Below are 17,983 nucleotides of genomic sequence, written 5' to 3' on the forward strand. Positions count from 1 at the left end.
CCCCCACCCACCCTCAAGGTCAGGGACTAGGGCAATTGTTGTGACAGGCCATACCTGCAATGGTTGGCATTTGAACCCTTAGAAGACAAACTTTCCACCTTACCCACTGCCCTTGAACACTGATATATAGTTAGCTTCTCCAGTCCAAGGCTTGAAGTCAATGCATGTTTTTAGGCGATAGCGTTCAAATGCGTTAAGGATAACTCCCTTAGCATTCATTTCTGAAGGAAGAAAACCAACAAAAAATACACTTATTAACATTATCACCGTTGAACAATTCACCATGGAAATGGGCTATGCATTACATTGTTTATCATGAGTTAGTCCCTTCCTGAATGTTTAGTGTTTTATTTTTACCAAATTTAGTATTCAGTCCCAATTAAGTACGTATCATGTGCAAGTATTTGGTTCTTCTTCAGATCCTTGATTTTGCCCCATATTTGTTTCTTTGGAACCACTAGAGGTGCGTTACCAAACAACAACAAAAACCATACCCTTACCTCAGAGCACAAATACCTTGGATCACAGGCAGCCAGAGTGAACCATCACTGTCACATGCTTCATCTGAGAAGCTACAGTATGTATTTAAAGCCTCACAGCAGAGCTTGTAATTTGAGGACCTTGAGATGGGAGTCCAGGAATATTCCGGAATGGTAGGTGCAGCATCCATATCTGTACTTCTATCATCTGTATCTATTCTGTATCTATATCATCTATATATCACCTATGTATTTATATCTCATCTGTAGCTGTCTATACCTATATCTGCAAAGTGCATTTCCTGGGGAAACTGTTCATAAGATTCTCAAGTGAGTTCAGGACCCAAATTAGAGTTAACCATTGTTTCAAAAAAGGCAGAGGCATGAAAGCAACAAAGACATTCAGGAAAAGAAGCTTGGAGGGCAACCCCGGAGGAAGGGGTTTCTGGGAAGGATGGTGGTTCCTGGGAAGTGGGAGACAGTGTGGCCAAGTGGAAAGCACTTAGACTCTGAGCCAGAGACGCCTAAGTTCTTTCCCATCCTCATCACTTTTGATGCGTAACCTTTGCCAATTCAATTCACCTTCAGAGTTTTCTAAAATTATCAGCTAAGTGAGGAAATAAAATCAACTTTGCAGGCGCAAAGTTAAGCATCAGACTCAGCCAGTTAGGTGTTGGACTGTTGGTTTCAGCTCAGGTCATGATCTTGAGGTAAGTGAATTCAAGCCCCACATTGGGCTCTGTGATGGCAGCTGGCAGTGTGGAGCCTGCTTGGGATTTTCTCTCTCTCTCTCTCTCTCTCTCTGCCCCTCCCCGACTCACGCTGTCTCTGTCTCTCTCAAAATAAATAAATAAACTTAAAAATAAAATAAAATAAGGCGTGTTGGTTAAGCGTCTGACTTCGTATCAGGTCATGACCTTGCGGTTCATGAGTTCGAGCCCCGCGTCGGGCTCTGTGCTGACAGCTCAGAGCCTGGAGCCTGTTTCAGATTCTGTGTCTCCCTCTTTCTCTGACCCTCCCCTGTTCATGCTCTCTCTCTCTCTGTGTGTCTCAAAAATAAAAAATAAAATAAAATAAACATTAAAAAAAATTTTTTTAATAAAATAAAATCAACTTTTCAGGAGATAATGTGAGGATAGGAGAAAGCAGAGAGGCAGTTCCAAGTAAAATGAGCATTTATCGAATGTTCATTTCCTTCCTCCCTTCTTACATGACCATTGCACTTTTGAAAACAATTAGTAGGAAGGTCCTCTGTTTCGGTGAGGATCAAGAACAAGACTCACATAGGGGGCCCTAAAATCCATATGAATTTATATGAGGCACCCAGAATTCCACCTTTTATAATACCACACAAATAAAACATGTTCATTGCAAGTAAGTTAGAAAATGCAGATAAACAAAAAGAAGGAAATTATAAAATCTTATCCCTTCAGAAATAATCAGCCACTCTCATCAAGCTTCTTGCTTGTAGGTTGTATACTCACAATATACACATATTTTTTAGAAAATACAAATCAATCTACATATTTTATAAACTATGTGTTTCACTAAATAGTATATCATTAAAAGCTTTATCAAGTGTTCTTTTTATCATTTTAATGGCTACCTTATATGGCTGTAACATATACAAGTAACTTCCTATTGTCAGATATTTAAAGTGTTTCTGGATTTTCTGTACGATAAATATCATGTTTGCATTCTTATCTCAAATCTAACACTTCCTTACAATAAGACATGATGATACCCACCACCACAAGCCTGTCTTAAGGACAGACTATAAAAGGAGCATGCAGGTCTAGGCCTTTTATCAAAGTTTAATGAGGATAGCTTTTTTTTTAAATTTTTTTTTTTTATCTTTGAGAGACAGAGAGTGACAGAGCGGAGTCGGGAAGGGGCAGAGAGAGGCAGACACAGAATCCGAAGCAGGCTCCAGGCTCTGAGCTGTCAGCACAGAGACCAACGCGGGGCTCAAACTCACAGACTGTTAGATCATGACCTGAGCCGAAGTAGGATGCTTAACCGACTGAGCCACCCAGGCGCCCCACGAGGATAGTTTTTACCCTTCATTGAATTGAGAGTCAAATAAGGAAACATATGTGAAAGTTTTGTGAAAGGGATATAGCCCTCTACCAAGATAAGCTCTCCATTTACTGTGTGCCTTCATTACCAAAGGCTAATTATCTTTGACTCATAGATGCAGGAGCCCCCCCACCCCCACCCCCACCCCCACCCCTGCCCTGGGATCATGTTATTTAAATCCCCAGGCTCTGAAGGCTAAAGCAGGTCCTAGATAAGCCTAGGAATTAAGCAAGCAGCTGCTCAGGATTATTTTTCTCTTTAGCCCTTTCAGGTTTCTAGCACCTTGATTTTCATTTCCATCCCCCCTCCTTTTACCCTGTCTGCTCTCTACCTGCCCCACACACGTCAAGTCTGACACCCAGGCAAGGAATGATCACTTATTCACAGGAAGCTATCCATGGCTGCCTCAAGAGTCACCCCTTCCAGAAAAGCTGCATTTAACAGCCAGGTAACACCCGGAATGTAAGCAAAAAGACTAAAGCAGAATTGAATATGTTGGTTAAGAGCGATTTCTGGAGAGCCCGAAGTCACTTCCAGTAAATCCTTCATAGGTATTTACTAACCCTTCATAAGTATTTACTTTTGCTACCTGTAAGGGTGGCTTTGCTTAGTGATTTCCTCAGTCAGAGTCATTTCAAGATGGTATAAATTTCAGAAATATGAGGAAATCCTCTTCTCACTTTAAGCATAGAGAGTAAGTTCAACGCTACAATATTAAACAGGGGTAAAGTATTTTCCAAATAAGAAAGAATCAAAATCATGGAATTAAAAAAATGACCTAAAAATTTGGGGTTTAATCATATTATAAAACTAGCACAAAATAATGCTGTAATATCAATTGAAAAAAGCAGATTAAAAAATTTAAAACGGGGGCTCCTGGCTGGTTCAGTCGGTGGAGCATGTGACTTGATCTCTGGGTCATGAGTTCACGCCCCAAGTTGGGCACAGAGTTTACTCTTAAATAAATAAAGAAAGAAAGAAATAGAATAAAAAATGAAACAAAACAACTTAAAAATTTTTTAAGTTTATTTATTTTGAGAGAGAAGTTGGAGGGGCAGAAAGAGAGGGAGAGAGAGAGAGAATCCCATTCTGCATAGTCAGTGCGGAGCCTGATACAGGGCTCAAACCCACAAACCATGAGACCGTGGCCTGAGCTGAAGTCAGACGCTTAACTGAGTCACCCAGTGCCTCTAAAAAAATTTTAAAACACTATAGTTATACCCATATAAAAATGTACACAGTTTGGATGGTAAGATCTGGACTGAATTTTTTACCTGACATGTTTGATTCGTATGTGTTTATCAATTTATTTTCATATTTTTATTTTTTTTTAGTAAACTCTATGCCCACCGTGGGGCTCAGACTCACATCCTTCGGATCAAGAGTCACATGCTCAAGGAAGCTGGGTGGCTCAGTTGGTTAAGCGACTGATTTCAGCCTAGATCATGATCTCACCATTCCCGAGTTTGAGCCCTGCATCAGGCTCTGTGCTGACAGCTCAGAGCCTGAAGCCTGTTTCAGATTCTGTGTCTCCCTCCCTCTCTCTCTGCCCTTCTCCCACTCACACTCTGTCTCTCTCAAAAATAAATAAACATTAAAAAAAAAAAAAAGAGTCACACGTTCTACCAACTGAGCTAGTCACCCCAGTTTATCAATTTAGTTTTAAAAATATTTATTAACTGCCTATAAAATGTCAGAGACTATGCTAATCCTCAGATATGCAAGATGAAAAATAGCTCTGGGCCTCAAGGCATTCACTATGTTGTTTTATAATGTGTAAAAACAGGTACATAAAGCTCATAAAGTTACAATAGCTTTGGTTAAAATTCAGGGCAAAAGTAGCCAAGAGATACAATGAAATTTAAAGCTCACTGGTATTTCATAGAACACCTTAGGAGAACAATTTTTCTAATTTTTATGAATAATTTGAAAATAAAAGAATTTTTATATTTTTAATCAAAATATTAAGACCAAAAAACATTATAAATATTTAAAGGCATTCAGATTCCCCCCCCCCCCATTCCTAAAGTCAGTGACTATCTTTCCCTTCCACATTATAGTTTCTAATCCCACCTCTGGCCTTGGCTTTTTCTACCTCCTCTTGGTTTTTCATCTATGTTTCTGGCCAGTCCTCCCTTCTCAGTCACTTCTAACAGATCCTCCGTCTATATCAATCCCAGAAAGTTGTTCTCCCAGCTGAATTCCAATCTTGGCCATCTTCTCACTCAATACAATCTTCTTGGGCCACTCAATACGCTCCATCTATCTAAGGAGTACGTGTTATATGCAGGGCACCGTGCAAGGGGCTCATCGCACCAGTGGCTTCAACCACCTCCCACAGCCTAAGAACACCCAAATCTCTCTCTATCCTGAATGATTAGGCTGTACGCCAACACTTCATATGATCTCTCCACCACAGTGGGCCTGATACATTTCGATCTCTGCATGCCAATTTCCACCACACTTCTGTATCTCACCCTCTTTCAGGCATATTCCCTCTTCTTGTTACAGGCACTACCATGCACTCAGTTGCCTAAGACTGAATCCTGGGCACCAGCATCTCTTTACCTCGATCCCTTTTCTTGCAGTCAATCACTAAATCTAACAATTGCCTCCTAAGGCTGTCTTAGAATTGTCCATTCTTGTCTATCCTCGCTGAGAGAGACTTGGTTCAGAAACTCTCAATCCTTCCCTGAATTTCTTCTATAGACTCCTTATTTGATCTCTTTTCCCCCCCCCCCCCCCCCCACTAATGATACATCTTCTCTACGGCAACTAGCTTGATCACAATCTCACACCCACATTAAAACTTCTGGAGGTTCCGTGTCACCATCAGTATGCACACCAAGTTCTTTAATGTGGGAAACACTCAAGTCTTTCCAAACTAGATTCTGCCTACCTGTTCAACCTCACTAACACCCCATTTCCAATCGAAATTCCAGTTAAGGGTTTACCCTTTCCCCATGCCCTTGCGCATAGTGGTCCATCTGCCTGGAGCACCCTTCCCTTGCTATCAGAAGCCGTGCTGGCCCGCATGACGCCTTTCCGCGGATTATTACAAAGGAGCACTTTGTCTGGGCAGATGCTGCAAGTCTTGACGTGGCAGGTAGTAAATAGCACTTCATGCAAAGAAACAAATGCCTCTTGAACGAAATGCAAACCTGATTTCAGTCCCCCTTCCCCCTTCCCAGGCGCCTATGTACCATGTACAACTTGCATAAATGTCCTGGTAGCCCTGCTACGTAGTGTCACCTGCCCCCTGATGCCTTTACATCTAGGCTGAGTCACATGCCCCTGCAATGCTTTTCAACATGTCATTAAGCAAAATATGTATCCCGTTCTATTATAATTAACTTTTGGCCGATCTGAATCTCCACTGAAATGTATGAACTTTAAGAAAACTTTCCAGGGGCACCTCAGTGGCTCAGCTGGCTAAGCATCTGAGTCTTGATTTTGGCTTAGGTCATGATCTCACGGTTGTGAGACTGAGCCCCATGTTGGGCTCTGAGCTGACAGCTCAGAGCCTGCTTGGGATTCTCTCTCTCTGCCCCTTCCTGCTTGTGCGCTCGCTCTCCCTCTCTCTCTCTTTCTCTCTCTCTCCCTCCCTCCCCAAATAAATAAATAAACTTAAAAAAAAAAAGAAAAGAAAAGAAGAGTTTCCCAAACAACAGTTCCTAAAATGATTCTGGCAACTGAAACCATAAATAAAATGAGGACCACATTTAGAGTTTTCCTTTGCAATTAAATTTCTTCTATACTGTCTTTTGTTTTGGATTGGGTTCTTCTGACTTTTTTAGTGTTAAAATATTATTTATGGTATGAAAAGATGATGATAAAGATAGTGGGTTCTTATTGTTGGGTAAGTTCCTCGCTTGGCAAAATAAAATTTTGGCAAACTAATGCCAGTCCCTAAAGTTTTGTTTGGTTGTTTTATGTCTGCTTATTTTGGGTTTTTTTAATATAATGTTTGTTCATTTTTGAGAGAGAGCCAGCGAGGGAGCGTTGTGGGCGAAGGGGCAGAGGATCCAAAGCTGGCTCTGCACCAACAGCAGCAAGCCCGATGCGAGGCTGTAACCTACAAACTGTAAGATTGTGACCTGAGCTGCAGTCGGACACTCAGCTGGCCGAGCCACCCAGGAGCCCCTGGTTGTTTTTGTTTTCAACTCATACGTAAAACCTGACCATAGAGGAAACCGCTGCTTTCAAATAAAGACTACCTTCCTGATCTTTGTGTCCCCAGCAGCCAACACAAAGTAGGCTCTCCATAAATGTTGGTTGCGTTAGTCCCTTTCTTGGTCAAAATTCAGCAAATATTTCAGACAAAATCACTGTGGTTCTTTTCATTGTTCATTTTGCTTATTTTTATAAGTAAATATTTGTCCATAGCCACATAAAGCAACAAATAAACAGATCCTGAAAGCCCGTAAGAGCCTACTCGTGAAAATACTGTGATTATATTCTGTCAGGAATATACATCAGTTATGGATTCTCCAAGGTATATACTAACCCAAGCTATCTTCTAGAACATATGGGATGGTATGAGGCCATCTGTATTTTTCTCCGATGATGGAATTTCTATCTTGTGCCTGTCAAAAATAAATGTGAAGGTTAATTAAATGAATCAGGCAAAAACCTAGGGAACAATGAATAGTTAATCTAGAAATAAATGAAATTTAAAATGTAAGAAAATAAGTAGGTTTAAGTAGGATAAATTTAAAGGTAGTGGAAGAAGGCTGCTAGTTCTGAGGGGCGAATACACTCGGTATGTTCTGAGTCTGTTTTGAGGCCAGTAGCCTAAAGAGTTAAGACAGAAAAGAGACGCAGTAAGAGAGAAGGAGGAGATGGGAGGACAGTGGGCAGGAGTTAAATTATGCAAGTTCTTGAAGGCTGCGGGTAAGTTTGGCTATTATTCTACATGCAGTAGGAAGCTGTTGAAGAGTTTCAAGCCCGGAAGTGAAATGATATCATTGCTGGTTGAAAAGACCACTTTGTGGGGCTCGTGGGTGGTTCAGTCGGTTAAGCATATGACTCTCGGTTTCGGCTCAGGTCATGATCTCATGGTTCGTGAGATCAAACCCCACATCGTGCTCTGCATTGACAGTGCGAAGCCTGCTTGGGATCCTCTCTCTCTCTCTCTCTCTCTCTCTCTCTCCCTCTTTGCCCCTTCCCACTTGTGTTCTTGCTCTCTCTCTCAAGATAAACAAACTTAAAAAATAAATAAATAAAAGACTGCTTTGCTGGGAGGGGGGTGGGGAAGGGACAGGGAGAAAAAAATTATAGGGGAGCAATATTTGAAATAGAGAGACAAATTAAAGTGGGTTATTTGGGGCATGTGTTGCATTGGAAATGACAGAACTTACTGATGGATCTGATGGAGGGGTGAGAGAAAGAGCAGAAGCAAAGGTGACTCCTGGATTTTTTACTTATTCAGAGGAGGAGGGTGATGGCTTTGCCAAGAGCGAAGGTCAAGGAGGAGCAGTTTGCGTGAAACTGGTGTCCAGTTGAGAATGCCTTACATGTGAGGCACCTCATAAATGCGGAAATGGAACTGACCGGTTGGCACCTGGATAGACAAGTCTGGAGTGCAGGAGAAGGAATGGATAAGAGTCACGCCTCTGGAGTCATCAGCAGAGACATGACGTCGCAAGCCCTTGGACAAGGTGAGATCCAAAGGGAAAGTGTACAGATAGAACAAGCCCAAGACTAAACCTGAGACACTGCAACTCTGCTTCTTGAGTTGAAGTTCCCAGCGGAACTACCTGTAAGTAATCTATGCTCATCCATGTGTCATATACTCTTCACACATAGATTTGGCAAGATCTTTACTTGGCAACACTATCTTTAGCTGTCAGGATAGAAGTCACAAAATCTATCTTTTACAGTAAAAAGTCTGATTCATTGATATGTTTAAAAATTCAGTTTAAGTTGGCCTCAACAAGATTAATCAGGGAGGTTTTATTTAAAAATGAAAACATCAGGGCACCTGGGTGGCTCAGTTGGTTAAGCACCTGCCTCTTGGTTTTGGCTCAAGTCATGATTTCACAGTTCATGAGTTCGAGCCCTGTGCGGGGCTCTGTGCTGACAGCGTGGAACCTGCTTGGGATTCTCTCTCTTCCTCTCCCTCTGCCCCTCCTCTGTTCCCTTGTGCTCTCTCTCAAAATAAATACATAAAATTAAACAAATGAAAATAAAAATGAAAGCATCATATTGTCCCAATAATGAAAATTCATCAGACCAATAAGATCAAGGCATACATAGTGAGTGATGATGGCTTTAACCACACAGAAATCTGAGTAATGGATAATGAAGGCATTATTATGCAAGTCCCTCAGGGTATAATGTATTTATTGAGTACATCTGTCTCTATGATACTGTATCTCTGGAGACAGTTGGGCTTAACAAAGCCCATGTTGTCCAATCATTCTCATATACTCTGTACTTTAATTTGCAGTAATTAATTTTTTTTTTCAACGTTTTTTTATTTTTATTTTTGGGACAGAGAGAGACAGAGCATGAACGGGGGAGGGGCAGAGAGAGAGGGAGACACAGGATCGGAAACAGGCTCCAGGCTCCGAGCCATCAGCCCAGAGCCTGACGCGGGGCTCGAACTCAGGGACCGCGAGATCGTGACCTGGCTGAAGTCGGACGCTTAACCGACTGCGCCACCCAGGCGCCCCTAATTTGCAGTAATTAATAGAAGATTCTTCCTTGCTTTGTTTCAACTCACCCCATCAAGTCTGATGTCTCCCTCAAATAGATCCAGCCCCAAATCTAAGAGGGAAGATAAAAATTCACGTTAGCAAATTGGATTCAAACCCTCTACTTACTAAAATATGTAAAAAAGAAAATCTACAAACCTTCATTGATATCAAATATATCTTGATCAATTCCACCATCGACATCTTTAACTAAAGGAAAGAGAAAAACACATTGAGCATTATGTTTTGAAAGAAGACAATCTTTATCAATTACCAAATTAAAAGTAAGGAAAGTTCTTTGTATCAGGTAAATGACTACTAGGTTCTGATTCAACATACATTGATTGATTGATTGATTGACTGATTGACTGATTGAGAACCTGTCATGAGCCAGGCTTGGGACTATGGGGCTTTTGCATGTATGCTTTTGTCCTATCCGTGTCCCTTGAATGTCAAATGACTTCAGGAATAAGAAATTGGTCACTCTGTATAATATTAAACTGAATTTGAAAGACTAGACTAGATGACTAGATTAAATGAGAAGCAAATGTTTAAATCTGGTCAAACCAGCCCAATCTACCCATTTGTATATATCCCTTTGCTAGTAACATATCTTGGAACTCTCAAGCAAAAGTCCTAATTTAAATTTGAATTACTCTTGTAAGTTGCAAAGGAGTAAATAATAGGGCCAAATCTCTAAGGGTACGACAGAATAGGATGGACATCGGGTCCATCTGATTTGATGCAAAATAGCAAAAGTAGTAATAGCAAGCATTTATGGGATGTCTCATGTGAGTCATTGTGTTTGGATTTTCCTATATCACCATCTGTTTTTCTGCTGGGTATGTGGAACCCTGGAACAGGAACAATAAAACAGTTCTCAATAAATCAAAAGAAGCCAGTGTTTGACTAAAGTTCAATGCAATTATACAATTATGCATACGTAATTATGCATTGTGCCTAGCATTAAATGTGTCCTAAGTTATTCTGTCCTGTTGTTCTATCATCCACACGACTTTCTTTTACTATAACTTAGAACAAAACTCAAAATAGACTCACCAAAGTTTTCTGGAGTTGGCTGAGAAACAAACACATAAAAAAAAAAAAAAAAAGGCATTATTATGACACCCATGACATAAAAGATCTTCTTGGTTCCAATTTATATCTAGTAATTTGTAGAGGGAGGGGAGTTCTTTAATATTAATATATTAATAATTTCTGGCTTATATCTAAGACAGCTAATTTGGAGTCTAAAATAATTTTTGGATGAAAGGGTCTTCTTATCTCACGTAAAAAATAAAATTGGCTGTTGTATGGATTTGAAGGTGAAAGAAACAAGGAACTAACTTCACAGATTGAAAAGAAGGCAGCATGTAAGACTCCAGCCCTCAGATAAATGTTCACTTTAAACATGATTCTCTGAAGGATTCATGGAGCAATGTTTGAAAAACCTAATAATTTATCCTCATTGTTGAAATATTATTGTAATTTATAACAACCCCTTATAAAGAAATTTTATTGAAGACCTCATTAATCATGGTTTACTTTCACGTTTTTCTCAAGACGCTGCTTGAGAAATGTTAAGAAAAAAAAAATCAATGGATATACTTTGCAATTAAAAAAAAACCTTAAGGGGCGTCTGGATGGCTTAGTCAGTTAAGTGTCCAACTCTTGATTTCAGCTCAGGTCATGATCGTATGGTTTGTGAGTTCAAGCTCCACATGAGGCACTGCACTGACAGCGTGGAGCCTGCTTGGGACTCTCTCTGTCACTCTGTCCCTTCCCTGCTCAGGTGTGTGCACTCTCTCTCTCAAAAATATAATAAACGTTAAAAAAAACATACACACACTAAGGAGCGCCTGGGTGGCTCAGTCGGTTAAGCGTCTGATTTTGGCTCAGGTCATGATCTCACAGTTTGTGGGTTCGAGCCTCGCATTGGGCTCTGGGCTGACAGCTCAGAGCCTGGAGCCTGCTTTGGATTCTGTGTCTCCTTCTCTCTCTGTCCCTCCCCCGCTCTTGCTCTCTCTCTCTCTCTCTCTCTCAAAAATAAACATTAAAAAAAAAAAACACTTCTGAAAATAGGTTCTCTACAAGTGACCAAATGAAAAACCTAGACTATATGCCCAATGGAAAAAATGAAGTAAACCTGAGAAATTTCTTTTTTTAATTTTTTTAAATGTTTATTGATTTTTGAGAGAGAAAGAGAGCACAAGCAGGGGAGGAGCAGAGAGAAAGAGGGAGACACAGAATCTGAAGCAGGCTCCAGGCTTTGAGCTGTCAGCACAGAGGCTGACACAAGGCTCGAACCCACGAACTGTGAGATCATGACCTGAGCTGAAGTCAGATGCTTAACCGACTGAGCCACCCAGGCACCGCTTAAACCTGAGAAATTTCTTAGGGAAGTCTAGAGTCTAGTGAGAAAGCTCATGGGACTGGCAGGCAGCAGGTCTGGGTTTTACGCCTGGTTCCACCAATTCACAGCAAGTCAGTTCACCTTCCAGAAACTCAGACTATCTGTAAAATAGGTTAATACAGCTTACATATCTAAATACCAGAATCATATGGACTGTTTGGCAAGCAGTAGGAATGAACTGGTTGGATAGTTACTCCTCTTGATATGAAGAAGTGCCTGTTTGTCTCACACATTAGCCACACGTAGGCACACTCACAGAGGAATGCTAATGTGCCTAATGATAAAAGTCATCAAGAGGTGCCTGGGTGGCTCAGTCAGTTAAGGGTCTGACTTCAGCTCAGGTCATGATCTCATGGTTTGTGAGTTCGAGCCCTGCATCGGGCTCTGTGCTGACAGCTCTGCTTCAGATTCTGTGTCTCCCTCTCCCTCTGCCCCTTCCCTGCTCATGCTCTCTCTCTTAAAAATAAATAAACATTAAAAAAATTTTTTTTAATTATCAAGTATTTGTTCATAACTACAGTTATAATGTGTCTTAAATGGCATCTCTTGTTCTCAATGTTGTAGGTCCTGTTCATAGAATATCAGCTCAATATAATAACTTATTTTAAAATCACAACTAAAATTCCCCCTAGGCATTTTGGTTTTTAACCCCCTAGGTTTGTTTTTTTTTTTAATTTTTTAATTTTTTTAATATATGAAATTTACTGTCAAATTGGTTTCCATACAACACCTAGTGCTCATCCCAAAAGGTGCCCTCCTCAATACCCATCGCCCACCCTCCCCTCCCTCCCACCCCCCATCAACCCTCAGTTTGTTCTCAGTTTTTAACAGTCTCTTATGCTTTGGCTCTCTCCCACTCTAACCTCTTTTTTTTTTCTTTTTTTTTCCTTCCCCTCCCCCATGGGTTTCTGTTACGTTTCTCAGGATCCACATAAGAGTGAAACCATATGGTATCTGTCTTTCTCTGTATGGCTTATTTCACTTAGCATCACACTCTCCAGTTCCATCCACGTTGCTACAAAGGGCCATATTTCATTCTTTCTCATTGCCACGTAGTATTCCATTGTGTATATAAACCACAATTTCTTTATCCATTCATCAGTTGATGGACATTTAGGCTCTTTCCGTAATTTGGCTATTGTTGAGAGTGCTGCTATAAACATTGGGGTACAAGTGCCCCTATGCATCAGTACTCCTGTGTCCCTTGGGTAAATTCCTAGCAGTGCTATTGCTGTAACCCCCTAGGTTTAAAACTTTGGGTTGGTCTACGGTACAAACTACCTGTCACTGTAGAAAGATTGGTCTAACTTGACAAAGAGGTAGACGAGAGACCCCATGCTACAAAACTGTAAGCGATGGCTTTGCCTGTGACATCCACCATTCATGTCTTATGGCACCGTAACAGTAATATGCATTTTACTCGGCAGTAAAAAATGGAATGCTTTTCAAATTGCACATTTTCCACCTTATCAGGAGAAAACTTGTTACACAAAAATGAAACTGAAAGAAATATATAACTTTATGTCCATGTCCCTGACTCTGTCTCTGACGGGGCTGCTCCTCACCCCGTGACCCTGCCTGCCCCAGCTCGCCCCGCTCATTTCATCAACATCTTGAAATTCCTAAAAAGCAAAAACATGAACAAACAGGCAACAGGCCCCCAATTTTTCTCACTGTTTTCCAAACACAGTTTCCTTACCAAGCCAGGAACCAGGAAGAGAATGGCAAAGAACAGAAACCAAGGCAGATACCATGAATCCATGTTGTGGCTTCCAGTTGAAATGTGCAAACTAAGAAAGTCAGAGTAGCATTTACTTCTTAAAAGGCAAACGTCATAATTTATAGCCTTTGATCTCAAAGATCCATCTTGCATGTCAGCTCGCTGTAGTAGTATTACCTGCAGTCAGAGAGTTAAAGTCCAGTATCCTGAACACAGCTCTGCAGCCTTGTTTGTTGGCTTTTTTTTTTCCCGAGTCAACATTCAGTAGGTAAGTGCCTGGCTGAGACCTGTTAATGAAATAAGTTCTCTAATTTATACATATTTGTCCTCAGAATTATTGACGACCACTTGAGCAAAAGAAAATATCACATTAATTTTTATTGATTTTTTATTTATTTATTTTTATGTTTTCCTTTTGTGAATTCCTGAAATTAACTTTTAATCTTCCAAATAGTAACGTTTGTGAAGCTCCTTCTGCTCATCTAACCCTGTGCTGCTTTCATATATCCAGTTATGTCCAAGGCTTTTTTTTTTTTATCATTCATTCATGTATTAGAAAATTTATTGAGTTTCAAAATCCATTTATGTGTTAGAAATCTGGCATATTTTGATCATTATATATAAAGTAGCAAAATAGCAACATACCTCACTCGTGAAAATTCCCATCAAGCAAACCTAAGGGGGAGGGTCCAAAGCTAGGAATGGTCACCGGTTTTCTGATAAACTAGTGTTCCAATCCATCTCTCAGTTCTTTCCCTTTTTCCTTGTTTTCTTGGGCTAACTTTTCTTTAGAGACAACCTACTCTCTGTGTTCCTACGATTCCACTCTCAACTGTGATGCGATATGGTATCTTTGCAACACCACTTTTTCCCTCAGCAATTCCCTCCCCACTCAGGATTGGTCCTTGCCCCACTCCGCGCTCATAGGAAGGATGTCAAAAGATGCATGGTAGAGACAAAGGACTTGGGAGGATGCTCTTTGTGAGTTTGAGCCAGTCATTCCCAACCTCTGAGGGGAGGGTAAGTGTTCAGAGGGAAAGTTACAAACCCAACTCCTCACTTGTTCCCAGGGATTCTGCGGATGGTTTCTGGGATCCCCAATCAAATGGGCCTGTTTCCTGGCTAGAGCTACAAGGAGACAAAAACACTCTGCAAAAGAAAGCATGTCTTGGAAAGAAGGAGAATAACTCCTAAGAGACCAGAGTGGCACACAAGTATCAGGGAAAGCCCCACACCTGCGGGGCCATGTGGATAGGAATCCGAGTGTCTCCATAGAGGGTTGGATAGAAGGACAACCAACGACCAGACGAAAGACAGATGTTTCAGAGCATGCCTGAGGGGGGATGCCACCGGGATGAGATGGGGCCTTGGGCTGTCAAGCTTAGGCATGAGCCTCAGAGTAAAAGATGGGAATCCTTAATCGGCAGCAGTTAAATTTCTCCCATTTATGTGGTTGGGGACTCAAAACAATACTTACAGTTACCGAAAAATAAAGGTATTTATTATGCACATCTGCTTTTGTGAGCCACGTGCAACTGAGACCCCTGACTGCAAGCCATGCGTTAGGGCAGACGGCTCACATTCCAAGTTAGGAAGTTGCAATCAGGGAGGTAGGAAGCAACAGTTCCGAGGACGGTTGTAGTCTGCTGTGAACCCTACCTAACACAGCACATGGACAGCCCCACTAGGAATCTCATGGACAGTCATGGGGGCGTGGCTGAAATCCAACTCCAGAAATGTGTTTTGACTGCAATTAATGGGTAGATTTTACATTTCATTCTTCCTGGGATGGTCACTGAGGCTCTAATGCAGAGGCTACCCTTGGCTGGTCTAACATAGCTCCAGCCCCGCTCACTTGTCTCCTGGAGAGCGTGTCTGCCTCTGGCTGCTGGTCCTCCTCTGGTCTTCATTTCTTCCGGGGACTATCGCGAACCATGCTCAAGATCCCAGCCATATGGATTGTTCTGAGAGCTCCTGGAACTATCAGAAAAGCACATTTCTCTCAGGAATGTGATTCTCAAAACCCCCCATGGAATACGAGAACATTCTAGACCTAAGGATGGCAGATCTCAAGAATGAAAAGCTTTCTAACAGGAAATAGTACAGAGGTTGCAACACAAGATCCACAAGACTTCATATCTTTCCTCTTAGAACGCCCACTTCCTTCACCCAGTTCTTCTTCCAAAAACAACAACAAAAAGTTTTTGTAAGTTACGTCATGTGTTCCCCAATGGTGGCTCTTTATGAAATCTTATCAACACTTCTATAAACTTATTAGGGAGGTGCATGTAATTGAATTTAAATTAAATTAAATGGAACTAGGAAAAAAGGAAGAAAATGGAGGTGTGGTGACTAAAGAAGTTCCCGGGCAGCAAGAAGAATACAAATTCATTATGGCCCCAGCCAATTAAAGGGCAAAAGAGCTCATAAGACATCTGCACCCCCTGCGATTGAGCACAATAAATCGCATTCTTCTCAGCCCCTCCCTGAACTCCCATCTCTTACTCGATTTTTCAAAAGTGTGCTATATTACTGTATTAGTCAAGGTTCTCCAGAGAAGCAGAACCAATAGGATCTGTATATAGATAGAGAAATTTACTTAAGGAATTGGCTCACATAACTGTGGAAGCTGGCAAATCCAAAGTCTGCAGGGTGGGCTGGTAGACTGGAGACCCAGAGAAAAAGCAATGTTGCAGCTTGAGTCCAAAAGCAGTCTGCTAGCAGAATTCTCTCTTCTTCTGGCAATCCTGGTCTTTTGTCTCTTAAGGCCTTCAACTGATTAGATGAGGCCCACCCACACAAAGAAAGGAAATTGGCTTTGCTCAAAGTCTACTGATTTAAATGTTAGTATCATCTGGAAAGTGTCTTCACAGTGACGTTTAGACTAGTATTTGACCAGATATCTGGATACCATGGACTAGCCAAGTTGTCACATAAAATGAACCATCAGTTCTCTTTTCTGTTCTCTTCTTTTATAGGCCAGACTCTTCACAGTCACCTGTTTATGGGCTAACTATTGGTTACACTAAAGGTGGCTATTATGGCCAACTCAACACAATTGGCTGGACTGCCAGCCACACCCCTGGCTGAAGACAAAGATGCTATCTATTGTGTTTCATGGTGAACATCAATGACAACATGGTCACATCGGTAACACTGGGAAAATACCGAGGGACCGAGAGTTGCTCTTCAGATTTCAAACCCAGTTGGCTGAGGCGGTGAGGAACAATTCTATTTTTACACAGTATGATCCTACTTCAAATTCCTGGACTGTTTTGTTTTGCTTTGTTTTGTTTTGCAAGTAACTGTTATACCCAACATGGGGCTTGAACTCATAGCACTGAGATCAAGACTTACATGCTCTACTGACTGAGCCAGCCAGGCACCCCTCTGGACTGGCTTTACACAGGGAGCTTTTTGATGCTGGGAGCTAGCCCACAAAGAAACAGTGGGGGGAGAATTGCAGCAGGATGATGAGATAGCAGCTTCCTCCCACCATCACAAGAGGATCACCAGGTGGCCCGAAAAGTTTGGCAACCCTACTGTAGCTCAGCGGGCGTGGTGCCATTAAAAATTCACCCCAAGCCAGAACAGGTCTAAAATGGGTGTCCATTGGGGTGCCTGGGTGGTTCAGTTGGTTGAGCGTCCGACTTCGGCTCAGGTCATGATCTCACGGTCCGTGAGTTTGAGCCCTGCGTCGGGCTCTGTGCTGACAGCTCAGAGCCTGGAGCCTGCTTCAGATTCTGTGTCTCCTTCTCTCTTTGCCCCTCCCCTGCTCATGCTCTGTCTCTCTCTCTGTGTCTCTCTCTCTCAAAATTAAATAAACATTAAAAAAAAATTTAATGGACGTTAAGCATTTGCTGCAGGTGGGAGAAGATTTGCTGGACAGAAGCAAAAAAAAAAAAATTGAGAGAAAGATAGTCTTCTTTCTTCCTTCTTTTTTTGGGCTCCAGCTTTTAACCCGCAGTAACATTCAGCCTAGGCTGCTTTAACCACAAAAATGACTGAGAAAGGAAAGATGGAATGTACGATTGATCTCACCACAGTCTCCCATGAATGGAAAACGTCTTGGGCATTCTGCTGGAAGTGTTTGCCTCCTGTCCCCTCCTGTCACATGTGCCTTACTCCACAGCAGTCCTCAAATTTTTTGCCTTGAAACCCCTTTTCATTGTGAAAAGTGACTGAGAACTCACAAAGAAATTTTATTATTTTATCTATCAATATTGACCTTCTTAGAAATTCACACTGAAAAATTTTTGAAATATTATTAATTGATTAAAAGTAATTTTAAATAAATTTTAAACCTATTATATGTTAATATAAATAATATATTTTAAGGGCTCCTGGGTGGCTCTGTCAGTTGAGCATCCAACTCTTGATTTCAGCTCAGGTCATGATCTCACAGTTCGTGAGATCGGGCTCTGCGCTGACAGGGTGGAGCCTGCTTGGGATTCTCTCTCTCCCCCCCTCTCTCTGCCCCTCCCCCACTCGCTTGCGCATGCTCTCTCTCTCTGTCAAAAATAAACTTTAAAATATATATTTTAATGAAAAGTGAGCACATATTCAAAAAATAATGGGAAGGGTGGCACTGCTT

General features: G+C 41.4%; 1 protein-coding gene across 1 annotated transcript in view; it reads right to left on the minus strand.

Moving 5' to 3' along the window:
* Nucleotides 1–17,983, minus strand: part of MEP1B (meprin A subunit beta) — a 46,184-nt gene that overhangs the window by 12,948 nt on the left and 15,253 nt on the right. Inside the window, exons 3-9 of the mRNA XM_049619560.1 lie at nucleotides 14,450–14,517; nucleotides 13,235–13,291; nucleotides 10,316–10,334; nucleotides 9,416–9,460; nucleotides 9,286–9,329; nucleotides 7,066–7,144; nucleotides 104–221 (exon numbers count right to left, since the gene is read on the minus strand). Coding sequence (XP_049475517.1) covers nucleotides 104–221; nucleotides 7,066–7,144; nucleotides 9,286–9,329; nucleotides 9,416–9,460; nucleotides 10,316–10,334; nucleotides 13,235–13,291; nucleotides 14,450–14,517 — 430 coding nt within the window. The remainder of the gene's footprint in view (nucleotides 1–103; nucleotides 222–7,065; nucleotides 7,145–9,285; nucleotides 9,330–9,415; nucleotides 9,461–10,315; nucleotides 10,335–13,234; nucleotides 13,292–14,449; nucleotides 14,518–17,983) is intronic.

Source organism: Panthera uncia, assembly GCF_023721935.1.
Source record: "Panthera uncia isolate 11264 chromosome D3 unlocalized genomic scaffold, Puncia_PCG_1.0 HiC_scaffold_8, whole genome shotgun sequence".
Taxonomy (NCBI): domain Eukaryota; kingdom Metazoa; phylum Chordata; class Mammalia; order Carnivora; family Felidae; genus Panthera; species Panthera uncia.